General features: G+C 37.2%; 3 protein-coding genes across 6 annotated transcripts; all 3 read right to left on the reverse strand.

The window, feature by feature from the left end:
- Positions 1 to 1,274: 1,274 nt before the first annotated feature.
- LOC114721131 (probable sugar phosphate/phosphate translocator At1g12500) lies at positions 1,275 to 2,960 on the reverse strand. Its single transcript, XM_028906952.1, has one exon. It carries the CDS (start codon positions 2,746 to 2,748, stop codon positions 1,681 to 1,683), a length of 1,068 nt encoding a protein of 355 aa, XP_028762785.1. The 5' UTR covers positions 2,749 to 2,960; the 3' UTR covers positions 1,275 to 1,680.
- A 1,681-nt stretch (positions 2,961 to 4,641) lies between these two features.
- Positions 4,642 to 6,222, reverse strand: LOC114721100 (geraniol 8-hydroxylase-like). The gene is made up of 2 exons (XM_028906913.1): positions 5,383 to 6,222; positions 4,642 to 5,253 (listed from the first exon to the last, which is right to left on the reverse strand). Exons 1-2 carry the CDS (start codon positions 6,220 to 6,222, stop codon positions 4,642 to 4,644), a joined length of 1,452 nt encoding a protein of 483 aa, XP_028762746.1.
- A 3,307-nt stretch (positions 6,223 to 9,529) lies between these two features.
- On the reverse strand, positions 9,530 to 17,359 carry LOC114721130 (geraniol 8-hydroxylase). 4 transcript variants are annotated; one of them, XM_028906951.1, is made up of 4 exons: positions 16,483 to 17,359; positions 16,255 to 16,455; positions 15,752 to 16,176; positions 9,922 to 10,396 (listed from the first exon to the last, which is right to left on the reverse strand). In XM_028906951.1, the coding sequence occupies exons 1-4, from the start codon at positions 17,137 to 17,139 to the stop codon at positions 10,201 to 10,203; spliced, it is 1,479 nt and encodes a 492-aa protein (XP_028762784.1). In that variant the 5' UTR covers positions 17,140 to 17,359; the 3' UTR covers positions 9,922 to 10,200. The 4 variants fall into 4 exon arrangements, 3 of the variants coding, with proteins under 3 accessions (XP_028762784.1, XP_028762783.1, XP_028762782.1); XR_003738029.1 differs by lacking the exons at positions 15,752 to 16,176; positions 16,255 to 16,455; positions 16,483 to 17,359 and adding exons at positions 9,530 to 9,706; positions 10,921 to 12,030 and having other exon boundaries at positions 9,969 to 10,821; XM_028906950.1 differs by having other exon boundaries at positions 16,255 to 17,359.
- Positions 17,360 to 18,842: the final 1,483 nt, after the last annotated feature.

Below are 18,842 nucleotides of genomic sequence, written 5' to 3' on the forward strand. Positions count from 1 at the left end.
TTATGCTAAAATTTTTCTCGTCAACTTGATAAAGATTAACACATTCAACCTCCAAACACCACCTCAGCTTTGGGTTGGGTAGGTTCCCTACCTTTTTAGCATTTGACTGTTGAAAATGATGATCAATTCAAACAAGAGTGAGGTTCTACTCCAACTCCACCAGAAAGCCTAACGGCTTTTTATTTTTCCTCCAAAATTTTAAAAACAATGAACAGCCTTGACGCAGATAGTATGCGACTAACGCAAGGAAATCTCAATAGATTGGGTCAAACACACCTGAAGAAGGATTGGGCGGATCAGTAGAAACTGGCGAGGATTAGAACCATTCACATTTGGCAACACATCGTAATCTTTGCCAAAATGATATGACTTCTATGTGCCATTTTCTCATACTTGAAATGCAAGTAAAAGAAAGGACAATGACCTCACCGTGTACTTGTTCCAACTGTCGGTAAACAAGCATGCTAAATGTTGTCTAGTTGATAAAATATCATATAAAATCAATATATTCTCTTAACTTCAGATCTCTTGACTTCAGGATAATCATTTTTTTCCCCAATAATCAGGTCAATTCCATCACAAAAACATTGAACCAGAATGGCAAAGAGTGAAGGCGAGATTCATTCTAGCTAATCCGGCTAATAATATATTCAAACACAACGTCAATTGATTCCACCTCCATGTCTGGGCTTTTCAACAGAACAAACATTACAATTTTCTTACGGTTAACAGTAGGACCCTTTCAAGCAAAACTGATTCATGCATTTACACTAAGTTGATCATTACCGATGGTTCCTCAGGTACTGGCATAGTCGGACTTTTTTAGCTTTGGTTCGCAAGACCAGAAACTGATCACCAAGCTTAGTTTTGTCATGTGCTACTCTGTACATACAAATACTATACAAGAACAAAACAACAAGCTTACTGGAAAGTAGCCTTAGCAATAGGTCCCCTGCACTGGCCACTTGAGGCCTTGCCGAAATTTGATCAATTATCTAACGTTAACCAGGCTATATTTTCTACAAGCGATTTTGGGGTTTCATCAAAATCACCAAGCCTCCCTTTCCCGTCATAATGATCTTGTCTTTATAAGGACAATCACAGCTCAGTGTCTAATAAAGGAATGACCACAGCAAGACTTTAGAAGCATACAAGTGATAATTTGATAAATTGCAATGAAGGCTGTTTGATTAAATAACATTGCAAAACCAACTGCACGCTTGTGAACGAGCCAAACCAAAATACTAAGAAAATAGACACACAAAACTCCAAAGTGTAGAATAACCAAAGGACAAAAATAGAATCAAAGATAGACAAAATGAAGTGAAGGGAAATTTTCCTCCCTCATACATTTAAGTTTTTTTGTCTTTGAATCCTTTATGTGTGTGTTGCCAATGGATAACAAGCATAGTACAACGTTACAAAGGCGAAGAGAGACAGAATTTGGGTTCTCTTCACCACCTTTACCAAGAACATTAAACCGCGACAAATATAGAGAATAAGAGCATCATTCTATGCCTCTCTCCTTCCCTCCTATACAGTCCAATTGCCGTAATTTGATCCAATTCCCCCTATCTTTCACAGAAATCGAATTAAAACAAAGGTAACTTGTGCAATAAAAAAGAAGAAATAAGCTCACCGTGTTTATGCAAATAAACAAAAGAATGTTGAGAATTATTGTCAATGAGTGGTAGCTTTGGATCTCTTCTTTGCCTCACTGTAAAGCACCACACCCATGATGGTAATGGCGAATCCCGTCATTCCCATTACTGTGACAGGATTCCTGAATATCAAAACGGAAACAACAGCCGCCACAGCTGCCTTGGCATTTCCCAGAACTTGCAGCGTCAACGCACTGGTGTGTTTTGTCACCAGAAAATTCGTCAGATTCACCAGATAAGCCACAGTTGCATTCCCAACCAACAAGAACACGATGAACGGATCACTTCTAGCCTTTTCAAGCGTAACGGCCGCCACATTTCCTTCAATGTAAAGAGTGAAGGGAAGCAATATCAGGGCTGCCAATGGAGCCATGTACAAAAGCAAATTCATGGAGTGAAGTTTCTCTGCCTCAGAGGTCAACAAAATGCCCTGAACCACAGATTTCAGGGCACGCCCAGCAGTGGAACCAACACACACTAAGAACCCAAATAAATGAAACAAAGGTTCGCTATTACTGGCCAAAACAATCCCAAAAACTACGGGCAAGAGGGCCAAGTAAACCCCACCAGATTCTTTCTTGCAAGTAATCAGGAAGGCGAATATTGCAGTAAAGAAAGGAGTAGTGGCACCAATTGCTTGGTTAAAAGAAACCGGAAGGTACCTCAACGACGTATTGCCACAGACAACAGAGAAGCAAAAAATGGCGCTCAAAGCAAAGATCTTGAGAAATTGTTTCTTGGAGTGGATTTGTTGGAGAGGAACGAGTTCAAGGAAATTAATGGCAAGATAGCTGTAAGCGGCGCAAGATAGCATGTGAAGCATTGTGAGGAAGATGGGGTAACGATAGCCATAGAAGCTGAGCAGGTACTTGTTGAGAAGGAGAACACCGATGTTAGAGAGGTACCAAGAAGCAATGATGAGGGCAGTGCATAGACTGGGGGAGAGGCGGGATCCGAAGCTGTAAGCGTTGTTCCGAACATCTCCAGGCGGGGTGGCTGGAATGTCGAGGACTTTGTCAGTCGCCGCCGTGTCCAGCAACCTGGGATTGCTCATTCTCCTCGTAGTCCATGTCTGTGCCTCCACCATCGCCAATGGACGATAAGAGAAACCAAACAACCCCGACTTTCTCTCCCTGAAAATCACAAGCACGAGAATCAGGGCGGAGAGAGAGAAGGGTGGGGATGGTCAGATCTGAAACGCAGAGAGCTGAGAGAGGAGTGGTGGAGAAGGAGAGAAATAAATAATATACAAATAAAGGAAGGAGGAATAAAGAAGGCGGATGCGATCCAAGGGTGAGGCTTTGGAATTTGCGTAGATGAGCGAATTAAACAAAATCAAATAATTTTAAAAAGAACACACAGAATGGGACCATCGTCAAAGGGAGAGGCTCCAAGGTGCGGAAAGAGCTTCGTGTCGGTGTGCTCCAATGAGCAAATCTTAATTGTGTATTGCTCCTAACGGGGCATTAGTAGCAGTATTACACTTTTGTTGCACATTACCATGTTGACCAGACGACCCCCGCTTGTTGTACAAACTTCAATTTACCCCAGCGTCTGTCATATTTTTTTCATTATTGTTCTCACACCCAGACACAGTCCACCACCTTTGACTTTGTCAGTCTTTCTTGTTAGCTGCATTGTCTTTCTCTTACAATGAGGTCCCCAGATCTACGGTATGAGATCTAAAAGAGAATATATAATGAACAAGCGTTGCTCCCCCGTCAGCGTGAGTTTTCTTGTAAACACAGGAAAGGAAATCGGAGGGACATATTATGTAACACACCTCCGATCTTAATTATAAGACCCAGTTGATTAATTTGAAAAGATTAAAGAAAGAAGTTAAGTTAGTTATTTGTAATAAATATGTGTTATCTTTCTTAAAATATATTTACTAATCAACTGTATTGGTTAGACCTATAATTATTAGAAGGATTATCTTGAAAAAAATGTATAAACATAAGAAACAAAATAGATTGAAATCTTATATTTATAACCAAAATAAAAATCAAATAGAATTTTATATTAAAGACCGGAGCTAGTATATTTTCCTCCCCGGGTTTGGATGGACTCATTCGTCTCGCGTTCGGTTTCGTATTACAATCATAGCTGTTAGATGCGTTTCTTTGGATCTTATTCATGTTTAGTCACCAACAGTCAGCTGTCAGCCAGCTAGTCAGGCCCTGTTCTGTTGATCTCACCTGGGCCCAATTGATCATGGCCATCAAACACAAGGCCCAAATTTTAATTTAAATGCAATCCATCATTTTCCGAAGAAGGCCCCTTAAGCAGTTACAACGCACAATAGAATGAAGAAAGAATGAAATAACCAACAAGTGTTGGTTCAAATAAAAAAGACTTAGACACCTTAAATATTATATCCTGGATTTAATTCTTAGGATGACATGTATGGAATAAACACTGTTTGGAGGGGTTTCTCATCGTTCGGGTAGGAGGATACTTTAGGCAACCTAAAAAAAAATGAAATAAGAACGTAATAAGTAATAACATGGAAATTGTTCCCGTCAAGTAATTATTAAACGAATATAATGGACATGATAAATATTTTTGGCTAAAAACATCATGAATATGTGTATATCGATTTTCATGTAATAGAATAGATTTTCCTCAACAACCCAATTGTTTTTTTTTTTTAATTTGATCCTGTTAATCTATAATAGAGATAGTAATAGATAAATTCATATATATATATATATATATATATGTATATATCACTTCGGAACCTCTTCCCTTGCCTCTTCATCCTTTTCCCTCATCTTTGTTTTTTAAACCCTTAGATTGATGAAATACCTACATTATTGTCACCATTGTTTCATGCTCTTATGCACACTCTCCATGAACCTAACCAACATTTGATTCCAAGAACGCCATTTATTTATTATTTACAATCCATCACTACTGTTCCAATCTCTCAGGGAAGTCAACACGTTTCAGAGGCACAACACAGAGATGCGATGCTGTGCTAATTCCTTAAGCTAACAGGAACGGCTCGCAGGGGTTGAGCCTTTTCCATGGCTATGCCAAATTTATCTTCCATATCCATATCCTCAGGGACCATGCCATCTTCAAGCTTCCAGTCAAACGAGTTAATAAGCGAGCCCAAGATAAGAACCAGCATCTTCATCGCCAAGGCCAACCCAGGACATATTCGACGCCCTGCACCAAATGGTATCAGCTCAAAGTGTCGACCTTTGACGTCAATTTCCGATCCCAGAAATCTCTCAGCCCTGAATACATTCGGTTCGTCCCATATGCTCGGATCCCTCCCAATAGCCCAAATATTCACCAAAACTTGTGCCCCCTTTGGGATAACATACCCACATATTTCTACGTCTACGTCTGCTCTCCGAGGCAGTAGAAATGGAACTACAGGGTGTAAGCGAAAGCTCTCCTTCAGTACTGATTGTAAGTATGGGAGTCTATCCATGTCACTTTCCTCTACCAGGTTTCCTTTGCCTACTGTATTCCCTAGCTCTGCTTTTGCTTTTGACATAGCTTCTGGGTTTCTCACTAACTCCGTCATTGCCCATTCCAATGTAGATGTAGTTGTATCTGACCCTGCGAGAAAGAGATCCTGCGCCCAGAACCGAATTTACTAGTGGAAAATATGTCTCATATTCTAATGAACAATAACAATAACAATAACAATCAACAAGCATAATGATATGCAAGTTACTTCGATTCTAGCTAAAGGGTGACATACCATTAACAAACGTTCGATCATGGTATCGTTTAGTTGGCGGCTGTTTTCCTCAGAAATGCGGAGGAGGCCATCCAACATGTCTCTGTCGGCGCCATAAGTTGTTTCTTGTCTCATCTGTAACCTATGTTTAACCAGGCCATGAGTTATCTTCAACATCTTCCCAAAGTGAACATCCACACGTCTTTTGATGCCCAGTGGGTCCGCCAACTTCAAAACAGGAAAATAATCTGCCAAGTTTGGTCTTCCAACATCTTCCATGACGTCCGACTCTAACTCTTTGAACTCGTTCACTGTATTGAAGTGAACCAAATCCAGAGAACAAATAGAGTTTGACAACATATTTACTATAGTCATGAAAGCAGATCTTCCGATCTCCATTGCTTCACCGGTTAGGCTGCTCTGATAAATACGAGCGAGAAACTCCTGCATTTTCTCGCGCCTACGTTTCTGAGTGGTATCAAGAATCTTACCGGAGAACAACAGATTATTACATATTTTCCTCAGGAATCGCCAACGAGGCGTAGTGGCCATGAAAGGCAAACTGAACTCATGGTGATTTTGACCCGTCATGGCATGCGGAACACTACGGTTGGACAAGAGGTGATCGCGGGTCTGCAAGACTTGTTTGGCCATTTCTACGGAAGAAACGATAATGGTGGTCATCTGGCCGAGTTTCAAGCTCATGATAGGGCCATGAATCTCTGCAAGTTTGGACAAGGACTTGTGTGGCTGTTTGCCCAGTTGGAGGATGTTTCCGATGATCGGCAAAGGAGTAGGACCTGGCGGAAGCCTGCACTTGGCTCTCTTATTGTTTCTCTCAGGACGAAGGGCTTGAGCCATGGTGAAGGAAAGTACTACTAGCAGTAGGATTAAGATGACATACACTAAATCCATCTTCTTTTACAGACACAGGGGCCCCTGAACTCGGGGGAGTAAGGGTCTCCTTTTATCTATGGTTGCAGTAGCTTTCTAATTGACGTGTGTCTCCCCATTAATTTTCCTTTCGGTTGTGAAATTAAGGCATTAAATTGGCATTTGCACACCTTTCCATAATTCATTTATTATGCATTCATGGCTTTCTCATTGACCGGAGGTTAAGTATTGAAAAAACAAATTTTTAAAAGAAGGTCAAAAGCAAAGTCTCGTTGTCATATTCGAGCGGGAAAGGTGTTTACAAGAGAGCAAAAAGGCTTACACACCAATTCTATTTATAACATAAAGCTTTAAGTTTTTTTTCAAAAGGAGAACTAATTTTTATATTCTTTTTGGTCCTAATTAATTATAGTTACTATAAACGTTGCTGCTCAAAGTTTATTTTCATTTTGATTTTGATTCTTTAAGTTTCAAATCATCGATTTTAATTCCTTAAATTTTTTTTCCATTTAAAACATTTTTGAATTATTTTGCCTCTTGAAAGACTAAAACATATGATTTGAAACTTGATCGAGAGACTAAAACTAAAATAAGGATAAGTTTGATGGACTAAGGCTTTGTTTGGTTCAATGGAGGGAAGGGGAGGGAAGATGAATTGAGGGGAGGGGACAGGAAGAGAGGAAAGGTTATGAGTTTTGTTTGGTTGGAGGGGAAGAGAGTATATGGGAGATTTCTTATCTGGTTTAGGAACGAAAGGGATGGGAGCTAATTTTAAGTTAACAAATATATCCTTATCTTTTTATTTAAACTTCTTTATTATTTTATTATGATATTTATATCATAATTATTATTTTCTAATTTGTGAATATAAAAAAACCAGATATCTTAAGACATAACAAATAGATTATAAATAATCATATATCAAAATACGTGTCAATCAAAAAAAAGATATTATAATCTTTAGCATATTATATAAATTGTAAATAAATTTATCCTACAAGTTTTAAACTATTCCATCCTTAATTATATAATGTGCTCAACCTCACATGCTTAAATCGATAATACACAGAGTTTTGTGTAAAAAATAAAATTGAACTAAAATAGGTATATATGGACACACATATCAACAAATTTGGTGATTGATAATATCATTTTAATAGATTTCAACGACTTCAACTCATACAAACCAATCAAAAATAGTTTTATACAGAATAAATGAATAAAAAATACTAATAATAATGATAAGATGAATGAGGTGGGGGATCAGGCAAGGGGACAAGATGGGAAAGATTAATGGTAAAGAGCATGGAAAATGATAATATCAAAGAAAGAAAATATGCACAAAAAAAAAAAAGAATCTTTGAGGAGTAAAAAAAAATCCATAGAAGAATAGTAAGGGCTGAAAAAAAAAAAAGCAAAGAGTGAAAAAAATTTTTACTAAAAAGAAGAAACTTGAAATATTCAAAAGGGAAAATCCCAGAAAAAGCCCTTGGAATATACCAAATCCCAGATTGGGCCCTTAAATTTCGAAAATGACAGAATGGGTCATTGACCCAATTTGTCATTTGTGAAATTCAAGCGAATTGACATTTTTGCCCTTGAGCAAAAGTGAGTAGTTATTCTCTAAATAAATCTAGGTAACGCTTATACTGTTCTAGTGATTACAAGATTCGTTGTAGTTAATAATAAAGTACTTGACAATAATAAGATACCTGACTATGAAAAAATGAGTAGTTATTCTTTACACAAATCTAGGTAATGCTTACATTGTTCTAGTGATTACAGCATTAGTTGTAGTTAATAACAAGACACCTGATTATGAAAAAGTGAATAGTTATTCGCTATACGAATCTAGGTAACACCTAAACCCTTATAGTGATTCCTTGAATCATTGTAGTGAATGAATAAATGAGGGTAAAATTGTCAATTCGCCTGAATTTCACAAATGACAGATTGGGTCAATGACCCATTCTGTCATTTTTGAAATTTAAGGACCCAATCTGGCATTTCTCATATTCCAAGGACCTTTTTTGGGATTTTCCCTATTCAAAAACTAATATGAGTAATTTAGTCAGGATGAGAGATAATATTTCTCTCCTCTTAAAAAAATCCCAAATTTAAAGGGGAGGGAAGGGAAGCATTAAAGATAAAAAAATTTCCCTCCCTTTCCCTCCATTTTTCTGAACTAAACACAATTTTTTCTCCTCTCCCCTCTCCCCAAAAACCTTCCATCCAAACAAAACCTAAAGGTTATTTTAACCCCTAATTATAAGTGACTTATAACATGTTTTATAAGAATTAAGAATAATATTAAACATCATTAATTTCATCTTAAATAAAAACTTTCAAATTTTATCATTATTTAATATATATATATATATATATATATATATAATCAAAGTAACAATCTACATACCATTCTAGTCCTTATTATTTATTACTTGTAGAAGTTTTTTGCATACCAATGAAAGTATCAAATAGATGAAATATGTAACTTTCACCCTTATTAAATACTAATATCTTTCTCTCACTCGTTTCTTCTCTCTTCACCTTTACTTTAACTTAAAAATGAAATACTGAAAAGGACACCAATAACAAATAAAAAGGATCAAAACTTCTTTGTAAGTGAAAATAATAATGAGAATAGTGGCAATAATAAACGAAGAGTAAAAATATATCATAAAAAATGAAGAGTGAAAATAATATATTTATGTTAAAAATTTAATAAAATAACTTATAAATAAGATTAAAAAATTTACTCTTCCTCATAAATAGAGCCAGGAGTAAACTTGTAAAAGCATGCATGGCTTAATAATGTTGCCATTCACTGAAATTAATGATTACCATAAGGTGTCTCTGGGAATAAAAAAAATGCCAACAATTTGATGTAACTAAGGGGGTAATCTTGAGGAAAATTAAATGTCTCATCTCTATATCATATTTAGTGCCAAATAAAAATTTAAAACTTTGTTCTATAATAAGAATGAAAAGAGTACATTCACAGAACAAAAACAATAAAGAGAGTATACACCTTCCATTATTTTTAAAAAGGAGAGATTAGTTGGCAAAAATTTTTTATTGTTTTCTGCTTCTCATGAGAAAGATCCAGTTTTCATATCCTCTACTTCCCTTCTCTTTTTCATCCTCACTATTAAATCAACTTTAAATAGTTGAGATTTAATATCTTATATAAAATATTTTAATAGAAATATAAAGATGTGAACTATTTACATCAAATTTTAATAATTTCAATTTACTTATATACATTTTTTGGTAATTAATATTTAAATAATATTATTAAAGTTGATCTAACGGTGAAGATAATAATGAGATCAAAGAAAGTGGAGAGATTCAGCTTTGTTCCCTTCTCATGGCTTCCAACATTGATAGCAAAAAGTTAATACACCTTGCTCCCCAACTTTTCTGAAGGATTGACATGAAGAGTCTATTCCTGAAAAGTACGCCAAAACAGATGTGTGATATTGTAAATAATATTCGACTTAAGTCATTTTTTTACATATATTTAGTATGTATAGATATTACATTAGAATAGATTTAAAAATAATTCATTTGGATTAAGTCAATTTAAAGATAAAGTAAGAAATCCAAAAATATGAACGGATCAAAAGTCAGACGAAGGTTGCGAGAACGTACCTGCAATAAGATACTTGAGTTGAAAAAGATATGTAAACCCGAAAAAGATAACATTCAACCATATGGTTTCACTACACGAACTCTCTCCATCGATCTTTGACTGGTTGGTGCCATCCGCTCGCGCTGTAAAATTGTACTGCATTATCCAATCCATTCCCGAACGACATATTCATTGGTTCCCTTAGAATATATCTCCAAAGATGGTTTATAAACACTTCCTTTTTTTGTGGCCAATAACACATCCATATATCTATCTCCCAATATGGCAGGCCAATCCGGATGTCTTTTCGATCAGTGACGGCGCTTGTTGGCTCTATACGGAACCACGAGCACCGGCTGAGCCTTCTCCAAGGTAATTCCAAATTTATCATCCATGTCCATGTCCTCCGGCTTTGTCCCACCTTCCATCTTCCAGTCAAAACAATTTATCAGAGAACCCAACACCAGGAACACCATTCTCAGAGCCAGAGGGTAGCCCGGACAAACCCTCCGGCCAGCACCAAACGGAATCAGCTCAAAATCCCGGCCTTTGACGTCGATATCTGAGCCCAAAAACCTCTCCGGCGAAAACTCTTCTGGATTTTTCCATATGCTCTGATCTCTTCCTATGGCCCAAACATTTACCAGAACTTGTGCACCCTTTGGGATTGTGTATCCCCCCAGTTCCACATCCATCTCTGCTTTCCTGGGCAGTAAAAATGGAGCCGCAGGATGCAATCGTAACGTCTCTTTCACTACTGCTTGCAAGTAAGGCAGTCTCGCTTCGTCTGACTCCTCCACTGGTTTTCCTTTCCCGATGGTTTCCTCCAGCTCTGCTTTTGCTTTCGACATTGCCTCTGGGTTCCGGAGCAGCTCAGCCATTCCCCATTCCAGCGTAGATGATGTTGTATCACTCCCAGCCACAAATAAGTCCTACATAAACATATGTGGTTATTACTGCGATCTGCCATAACGAAACCATATTAATTGTCAACATACTAATTATTTTCTTTGTGTGCGTGTAGATAGTACCAGTGATAAGCGTTGGATCATCTCTCCATCCATCTCCTGCCTGTTCTCTTCAGAAAGCAGGGCGTCCAATATGTCATTGTTGGCGAGTGAACCTGTTGTTTCTCGGAGCTTCAAGCGTTGAGTAACCAAGAGGTGGAAGACGTCGAGCATCTTGCGGACGTGAATGGTGGTGCGACTTCTGACCCCCAGTGGGTCAATCTTCTTGAGTATCGGAAAATAATCGGCTACGTTGGGTCTTCCAATCTCTTTCAAGATATTGACCACTGTCTCCTTGAACTCCCCAGTTTTATCTACAGACTCAACCAAATCTACGGAGAATACACTATTAGACAACAAGTTGATTGAGGTTTTGAAAGCCGCTTTTCCGATGTCCACGGCCTCACCGACCTCACTGCTTTGATGGACCTGCTTGATGAGTTGTTGCACCTTGCTACGCCTGAGATCTTGGCTCGCATCTAGAGCCTTGTTGCCGAATAACTGATTGTTGCATAGCTTCCTTAACGCTCGCCAACGGGGGGACACGGGAAGAAAGGACAAACTATATTCATGGTGGTTGAGAGCTGTCACGGCGTCAGGAACGGTTCGATTTGACAAGAACCGGTCATGGGTTAGAAGTACCCCCTTGGCCATGTCGACGGAAGTAACGACTATGGTGGTGACCCGGCCGAGCTGTAAGCTCATGATTGGGCCGTAAATATTGGCTAGCTTGGCCAAACTCTTGTGGGGCTTGTGCCCTAATTCAAGGAGGTTTCCGATTATGGGAAAAGGAGTAGGACCTGGAGGAAGCTTGCGGTTTCTTCTGTTGCTTCTTCCATTCGGCAAACGCAGAAATTGAACGAAGATGCAGATGACGAAGATGAGCAAAAGCATATAACTCAGGAAATCCATTTCTCTGAGAGACTCTGGCTACGCGCAGCTCGTGACTCGTGAGAAAGGATAGCATTCCCCAACTGCCACTCATTTAGCGAGACTGAATAATTAATAATATATGCATTAAAGACGTGGCCCAAAATCTCAAAATATCTTAGACAAAATGTCCCAATGATGAAATGGACGTATACCAAATTTAGGCTTTATCTCTTGGCTAGTAAGGCATGTTTTGTTGATTTTTATTCTGATCTAAAAACGGATACTCGTGTTTTGAGATTGAGTTTCTCTCATTAACTCTTCCTGACCAAAATTGGTATCATAAATGACTGCTCCTTGGCGAAGGAGAAAAGATCATTGAAGTGTTTTCAAGGGCTCGAGCAAGACCTCTTGGAGTAGATGCATTTAATTTGGATGTGAGCGAGCAATAAAATTAAAAGTATTACCAAAATTTATGAACATTTTAAAGTCAATATTGACTTTAAAAGCTAGGAAAAGTGTGTGTATATATATATGTGATAAATTTTAAGTTCATATAAGATTTCAGTTTTGTCTTCTAACTTTAAAATATATATTTTTAGTCTTTTTTATCTTAAAATTATTATTCTTAAATAATGATTTTTGTAATAATCATAATTATTTTAAAAATTAAACTTAATATATTAATATTTGAGAATATTTCATCAATATTTTAATATCATATTCCTTGTTAAAGATTTTATGATTAAATGGGTATAAATATATTTTTTAAAATTAAGAGATCAAAATAAAACTTTATATAAAATTAAAATAACTGGAAGTATACTCTAAAAATCATTATAAAATTGATCTCAAATGATTGGGGGCATAGATGGTGCCACCTTTTCTTAGTATAAAATGACGATGGCCGCATGACCAAAATAAAAAGGGCTGAAAAATAAAACAAATAAATGAAATTGAAACAAATTCCATCAAGATCAAAATGATTATTCAACCATTAAATTATAAAAATGAATAAATAATAAATTACAAACTATATTAAAGTTTAATTCTAATGCTTTGTAAATGCACTAAACATTTTTAAAATTTTTTAATAAATAATTTATAAAAAATTTAAAATATAAACTGTTAAAATATATTAATCCAATATTAGAAAAAGAAGAGGAGGAAAGAGAATAAGAAGGGAAGATGAGAGATTCCAAACTGTATGACCAACGTCGGTCAAGAGTTGGAAGTGGAGATAAATACTACCTTTGTTCCTAATTATAAGACTTTATTTGTAGTCTACAAATGATGTCTTGTAATTAGGACGAAGGTAGTATCATATTTATAAAATATTAAAATTCTTAATTTGTCTTTCTCATAAGCTTGACTCACTCCTCAATTTTTACACAATGCGTTAGATCCACCTATAGTTATTGTGATCTTTATTTTTCACCTTTGAGATTTTGATCTCAAGTTTATTCATGTTCTCGAGCGATAGAACATATATAATATAATTTATATATTAAATGAGCTTAATAAACCCTGGATAAATAAACCTCTTATTTTTGTCCTCTCTGGCCATAAACTTTTTCAGATGTCAACTGTTTCCCTAAATAAACTTTCATAAGAAGCATTTAAGTTAATCTGCTGGAATTTATATATTACCTAAGAACAAAATCATTTAAATTTCAAGCATGACAGGTAAAGAATGAAGATATTAAAAAAAAAAAAGGTCAAGACGCATCTAACATTCTTAGGTATTTTTTTTATATACACTTAGTGTCCCTAAAATTATTTATGGTACAATAATTTTACGGATAAAGTTTTATAAAATGGAGCAATCTCATTTAATATTAATAGATCTTTAAAATTAATCATTAAATTTCTGACTAAGGTAGAGTGTGACAGAAAAACTTAGTTGGCAAATGATAAGGGGGATGACATGGCATTGTAAACCTTTTTTCTTTTCTTTTTTGGGTTAAACAGAGTTAAAATCTCACCCTGAAGTTAGGGTTTGGAGGAGGGTATGAACTATGAAGAAACCACAGTCCTTTGATCTCTTCCATTTTATTCTGCATTTTCAGCATCTGCTCGCCGAAATTTGACGTCCTTTGCATCGGTCCCTTGGACAACTACAGCATGCAAACATTGCCATGGCTGTCGGTGCTCCGAAAACAGTCGGTGCAGCCATGTTGGTCCCTCTCTTTTTTTCGGTTATGGCCTTCATATCCCAATCCCGAAAGGGCAAAACAACAAAGATCTAGTCTTTTTATTCCTCTTATTAATTTTTCCAAAGTAAGATGATAAATATACAATATTTTATAATTTAACAGAATTAAAAAAAAAAAAGAAAAAAGAAGAAGAAGCTCCAAGTAGAATCATGAAAGGAGAAAAGTGAGAGGCTAATCTATATAAACACAGGGTAGAAATCCATCTTATTAAAGCTTGAAGCTTTAGGAGTAGGCTCTCGCGACGATTGAACTGAGTAGATCTCAACTCAGTACGATTAGACTCATCAAGTTTGATTTATTATTAAATGAAGAGACCAAGGAAGAAGCAGCCCGATTTCCTGGTTTGGTGAAGATTTCTGGTTCGTATTTATTAAGGTTGACGTGCACGATAGGTTCACAAGATTACAGCCGCATTAGATTTCTGGTTCGTATTAATTAAGGGTGGCGTGCATGATACATTTTCGTCTTAACTCGAGCGGGGTTTTAGCAAATAAAATGGCCTTATTACATTGAAAAAAAAAAAAAAAAAGCTAATGAGGTCATGAATAAAAACAAATTTACTGAACGCAGGCAAAAAAGAAAACACACACACACACGCATTTATCGAAGAGTAAGTTGAATTCATATTATTTTGTATAAATAAACTAAAACTCGACCATGATAATTGGCAAAAAAAATTGTTCGAAGCTATCTAATTAATTTATTATTTATTTGATATTGAAAGTTGGACTTTTGCAAGTCGTAACGAATACTACTTTACCGGTTACACAATACACGTGGGGCTTTGTGCCTTTTTAAAAAAACTTTACCCGTACATTTGTCATTGGGGAAAAAAAAAAATCTAAACCCCCTTTTTAATGCAAGAGGTTATTCTAGTTATGTTAAGCATAAACTAAAATAAAAGTACCAGGGCCGAAAAATCGTATGAAATACTCATACACTAGCCACTTGACAAGAAAATTGACATTCAAATTAAAAAAAGAAAAACAGTACAACATTTCACTAACTGATTTCATTATGGGCTAGGGTGCAAATTTATTTTGAAAATTTTTATTTGGAAGCGCTGGGTGCACTGTTATCCGAAAGTTTTTTAGGAGCTAATTTATGTTGAAAATTTAAAATTATAACAATATCATCCATGCTGTTAAAAATGTTAACAACGAATATAAAGTTTTTTAATAATATAGGACAACATTGCAATAATTTTGAATTTTTAGAGCAAATTTGTACTAAAAAAACACTTCCAAATGCCTGATATTCCTGAGTAAAATATTTTCAAACCAAATTTGTATTTTAACCCATCTCACCGTGGAAGTACAGTTTCGCTGGTTCTCATTCTCTCGTTTGGAATTTTGGACATGGCTTCATTCGTAGGTCAGGTCCCACTGTCCCAACATCACCATCTCAAGTACATTTAAAAATGCTGGGCAAAAAAAAAGTACATTTTAAAATGCCTTGTGAATCGGATCTCCGGCAAGAGATCTCCCAGAAAATACCCCATACCCAATTATTTGACCTTCATATACCTACCGCGTGATCGGAGGCTGCATGGCTACCCATATTTGGATTTTTACTAGATACAGTGGTAGCCGACTCTGTGCGGAACTGCAAGCACTGGCTGAGCCTTCTCTAGTGTAAGTCCAAATTTATCATCCATGTCCATGTCCTCTGCTTTCATTCCACCCTCCAGCTTCCAATCAAAGCAGTTCACAAGAGATCCCAACATGAGCATCAACATTCTAATCCCTAAAGGGTATCCTGGACACAACCGCCGTCCAGCACCAAACGGAATCAGCTCAAAATTCCGGCCTTTGACGTCGATTTCTGAACGCAAAAACCTCTCTGGTAAGAACCCTTCCGGATTCTTCCATATGCTCGCATCTCTTCCGATAGCCCAAACATTTACCAGAACTTGTGCATCCTTTGGGATTATATAGCCCCCCACCTCAACGTCCATCTCAGATTTCCTAGGCAGTAAAAATGGAACCGCTGGGTGCAACCGGAACGTCTCTTTCAGTACTGCCTGCAAGTAAGGCAGTCTCGCTATGTCTGATTCTTCCACTGGTTTTCCTTTCCCTATGGTTTCTTCCAGCTCTGCTTTTGCTTTTGACATTGCCTTTGGGTTATGGAGTAGCTCAGCCATTCCCCATTCTAGCGTAGATGTCGTCGTATCACTCCCGGCCGCAAATAGGTCCTACATATATAACCATAGTTGAGATATATACTGCAATAGCAAAACCAGATTAATTATCAGCAGAGGATTTTCTGGTACCAGTGATAAACGTTGGATTCTCTCTCCTTCCATCTGTTCTCTGTTCTCTTCGGAAAGGAGAACATCTAATATGTCGTTGCTGATGGGTGAACCTGTGTTTTCTATGAGCTTCTTCCGTTGGCTAACCAAGTGGTGGAAGACGTCTAAGATCTTGCTAAAATGAATAGCGGTGCGTCTTCTGACACCTAGTGGATCGAGCTTCTTGAGTATAGGAAAATAGTCGGCCACGTTGGGCGTTCCAACCTCTTTCATGATATTGGCCACCGTCTCTCTGAACTCCCCGGCTGAACCTACAGATCGAACCAGATCCACAGAGAATATTGTATTGGACAACAAATTGATGGTAGTTTTGAAAGCCGCTTTTCCGATGTCCACTGCTTCACCAGTCACACTGCTTTGTTCGACCTCTTGGAGGAGCTGTTGCACCTTGTGACGCCTGAGATCTTGGCTAGCGTCAAGAATCTTGCTGCCAAATAACTGACTGTTGCATAACTTCCTCAAGGATCGCCAGCGAGGGGAAACGGGAAGGAAGGGCAAGCTATATTCGTGGTGGTTGACGGCTCTCATGGCGTCGGGAACGGTTCGATTTGACAAGAACTGGTCATGGGTCAGGAGGATCCCTTTGGCCATATCGGCGGAAGAGACGACTACGGTGGTGATTTGGCCGAGCTGTAAACTCATGATGGGGCCGTAAGTTTTGGCAAGCTCGGCCAAACACTTGTGAGGCTTGTTCCCAAGAGCAAGCAAGTTTCCGATGACAGGAAAAGGAGGAGGTCCGGGAGGGAGGCGGTGGTTTCCTCTGCTGCTTGTTCCATGTAACGAACAAAGCGCTTGGATGAAGATGAAGCAGATGACAGACATGAGAATACAACTCATGAGATCCATTTCTGTGCGATAATAGCATACCCCAAATCATTGCTCCCATGCATTCTATAGATTAGCGCTGTGCCCAAGGGATTGGAGGCCTAGAATAATGATCGACTTCAAAGCTCAATAATTGAAATGTTATTTATTTATTTTTATTTTAAATACTCTACGATAAAATATCATATGAATCCAAACCCGCGTCGGGTGATGTGTCCTTTTACCAGCAATAAACTATTCATATGCGGCTCATCGCTTAATGGTTAACTAGCGCCTTCTCAAGCGGATCCAAATCCAGATCATTTTCATCAATGCAACACGAGTTAATAAAATAATCCACTACACATGGCAAGGAATCAAGTTACTTCATCAGCTCTAGGTCCTATCATCCCATTTATTTAATCCTCCTCTTAAATGTATAAACTAAATTAATTTTGATACTTAATGAATATAATACCTTTAATTCAAAAAAAGCACTGCTTAAATTTTGAAGGCCAGAAGTATACAACTAACACACGCGTACACGTAGACATTTGCGTGCGTGTTCTTTTACCACTCATGGAGACAAGTATTTGATACGCTGGCGGGAAGAAAGCCAAAGTCAAAAGTTTTAACTTTCGGCCTTCAATGATCCGGCCCGTGCGTGAAGACACAAGAAGACCTTGACCATTTTACACAGGAAATTAAGAAAAATCTTCAGCTCCAACTAGTGCGACTTTATTCAGGCTATTATAATTCACAGTATCTGTTCTTTTTAAAAAAATATATGGTGCCTTGAATGGATCACCTTATCATTTACTATGTGAATAATTTTCAGTGATCATGATGAGACCACCCCAAGCTCATTAATAGTGAACTTGAAGGCATCAAGTGACAGCAGACCGAAAAAAGATCAACAACCATATATAGCACCAAATAATTGACATAGCTTTGTGAAACAGGCTTTCATATCTGGCCAAAAAAAAAAAAAGGAATCCCGTGATCATGAACTGATCTTACTTGGAATCACAAATCCCAAACTTGTCTTTACACGAAGAGTGGATCTAATTTTATTAATGTCCATAATTGATTTTTTTTTTTTTTGGTTTGTGTGATCCTAATCGATATGATCTCACTGGCGAACCTATATTTAATTGGCCACGGACCCAAATTTACCTGCATGGAACATTTTTTATCGGGAAAATTTCGGATGGCTCCTATTGTAGCAAATTTATTTCTAATAACCCCTACATAAATTTGAAATTTCACTCTACCCTTTTAGACTCGCCAAAAGTTTTATGGTCTATTTGCATTAACAAGGGAGGGACGAAAGAATTTTAATGAAAAAGTAGGAGAGGGAAGTGACTTTAAATTGTCTTGTATGGTTTTATTTGATTGTAGAGGAGGAAGGAACTTTGCTGTTTTATTGTTTTAATCAGAGGGGAATATGACAATAATAATAATAAATTAACAATTCCTCTTTTTTCTTGGTTTTAGTTAGCAAAGTGGAAGATGAGTAAATAGCAAGTAGGAGACCAAAGCCAAAAAATAAATAATAACTGAACACGAGCGTGGAAAGGACAGCATTAGCTTCAGCTTCTCTCCACGAGATGCAGTTCAAGGTTTTGTGTTTTCTTCTACATTGCAAGCCTATGTTAAAGTCACACAAATAGAGGCCTGGAAGAGGAAAGACAACGGGTAAAAGCAACGACGGCCATGATTGCTTCCTGTGAACAACGGTCTAG

This window comes from Neltuma alba, unplaced genomic scaffold, assembly GCF_004799145.2.
Source record: "Neltuma alba isolate B1F8T4 unplaced genomic scaffold, ASM479914v2 tig00012011_pilon, whole genome shotgun sequence".
Lineage (NCBI taxonomy): Eukaryota > Viridiplantae > Streptophyta > Magnoliopsida > Fabales > Fabaceae > Neltuma > Neltuma alba.

Excerpts from the sequence above, each read along its gene's own strand:
- LOC114721130 (XM_028906949.1), bottom strand. The coding sequence starts at position 11,808 with ATGGATTTCCTGAGTTATATGCTTTTGCTCATCTTCGTCATCTGCATC. Across the intron at positions 10,822-10,920 it reads TGATCCAACGCTTATCACTG|GACTTATTTGTGGCTGGGAG; the intron begins GTACTATCTACA and ends ATGTTTATGTAG.
- LOC114721131 (XM_028906952.1), bottom strand. The coding sequence starts at position 2,748 with ATGGTGGAGGCACAGACATGGACTACGAGGAGAATGAGCAATCCCAGG.
- LOC114721100 (XM_028906913.1), bottom strand. The coding sequence starts at position 6,222 with ATGGCTCAAGCCCTTCGTCCTGAGAGAAACAATAAGAGAGCCAAGTGC. Across the intron at positions 5,254-5,382 it reads TGATCGAACGTTTGTTAATG|GATCTCTTTCTCGCAGGGTC; the intron begins GTATGTCACCCT and ends TTCTGGGCGCAG.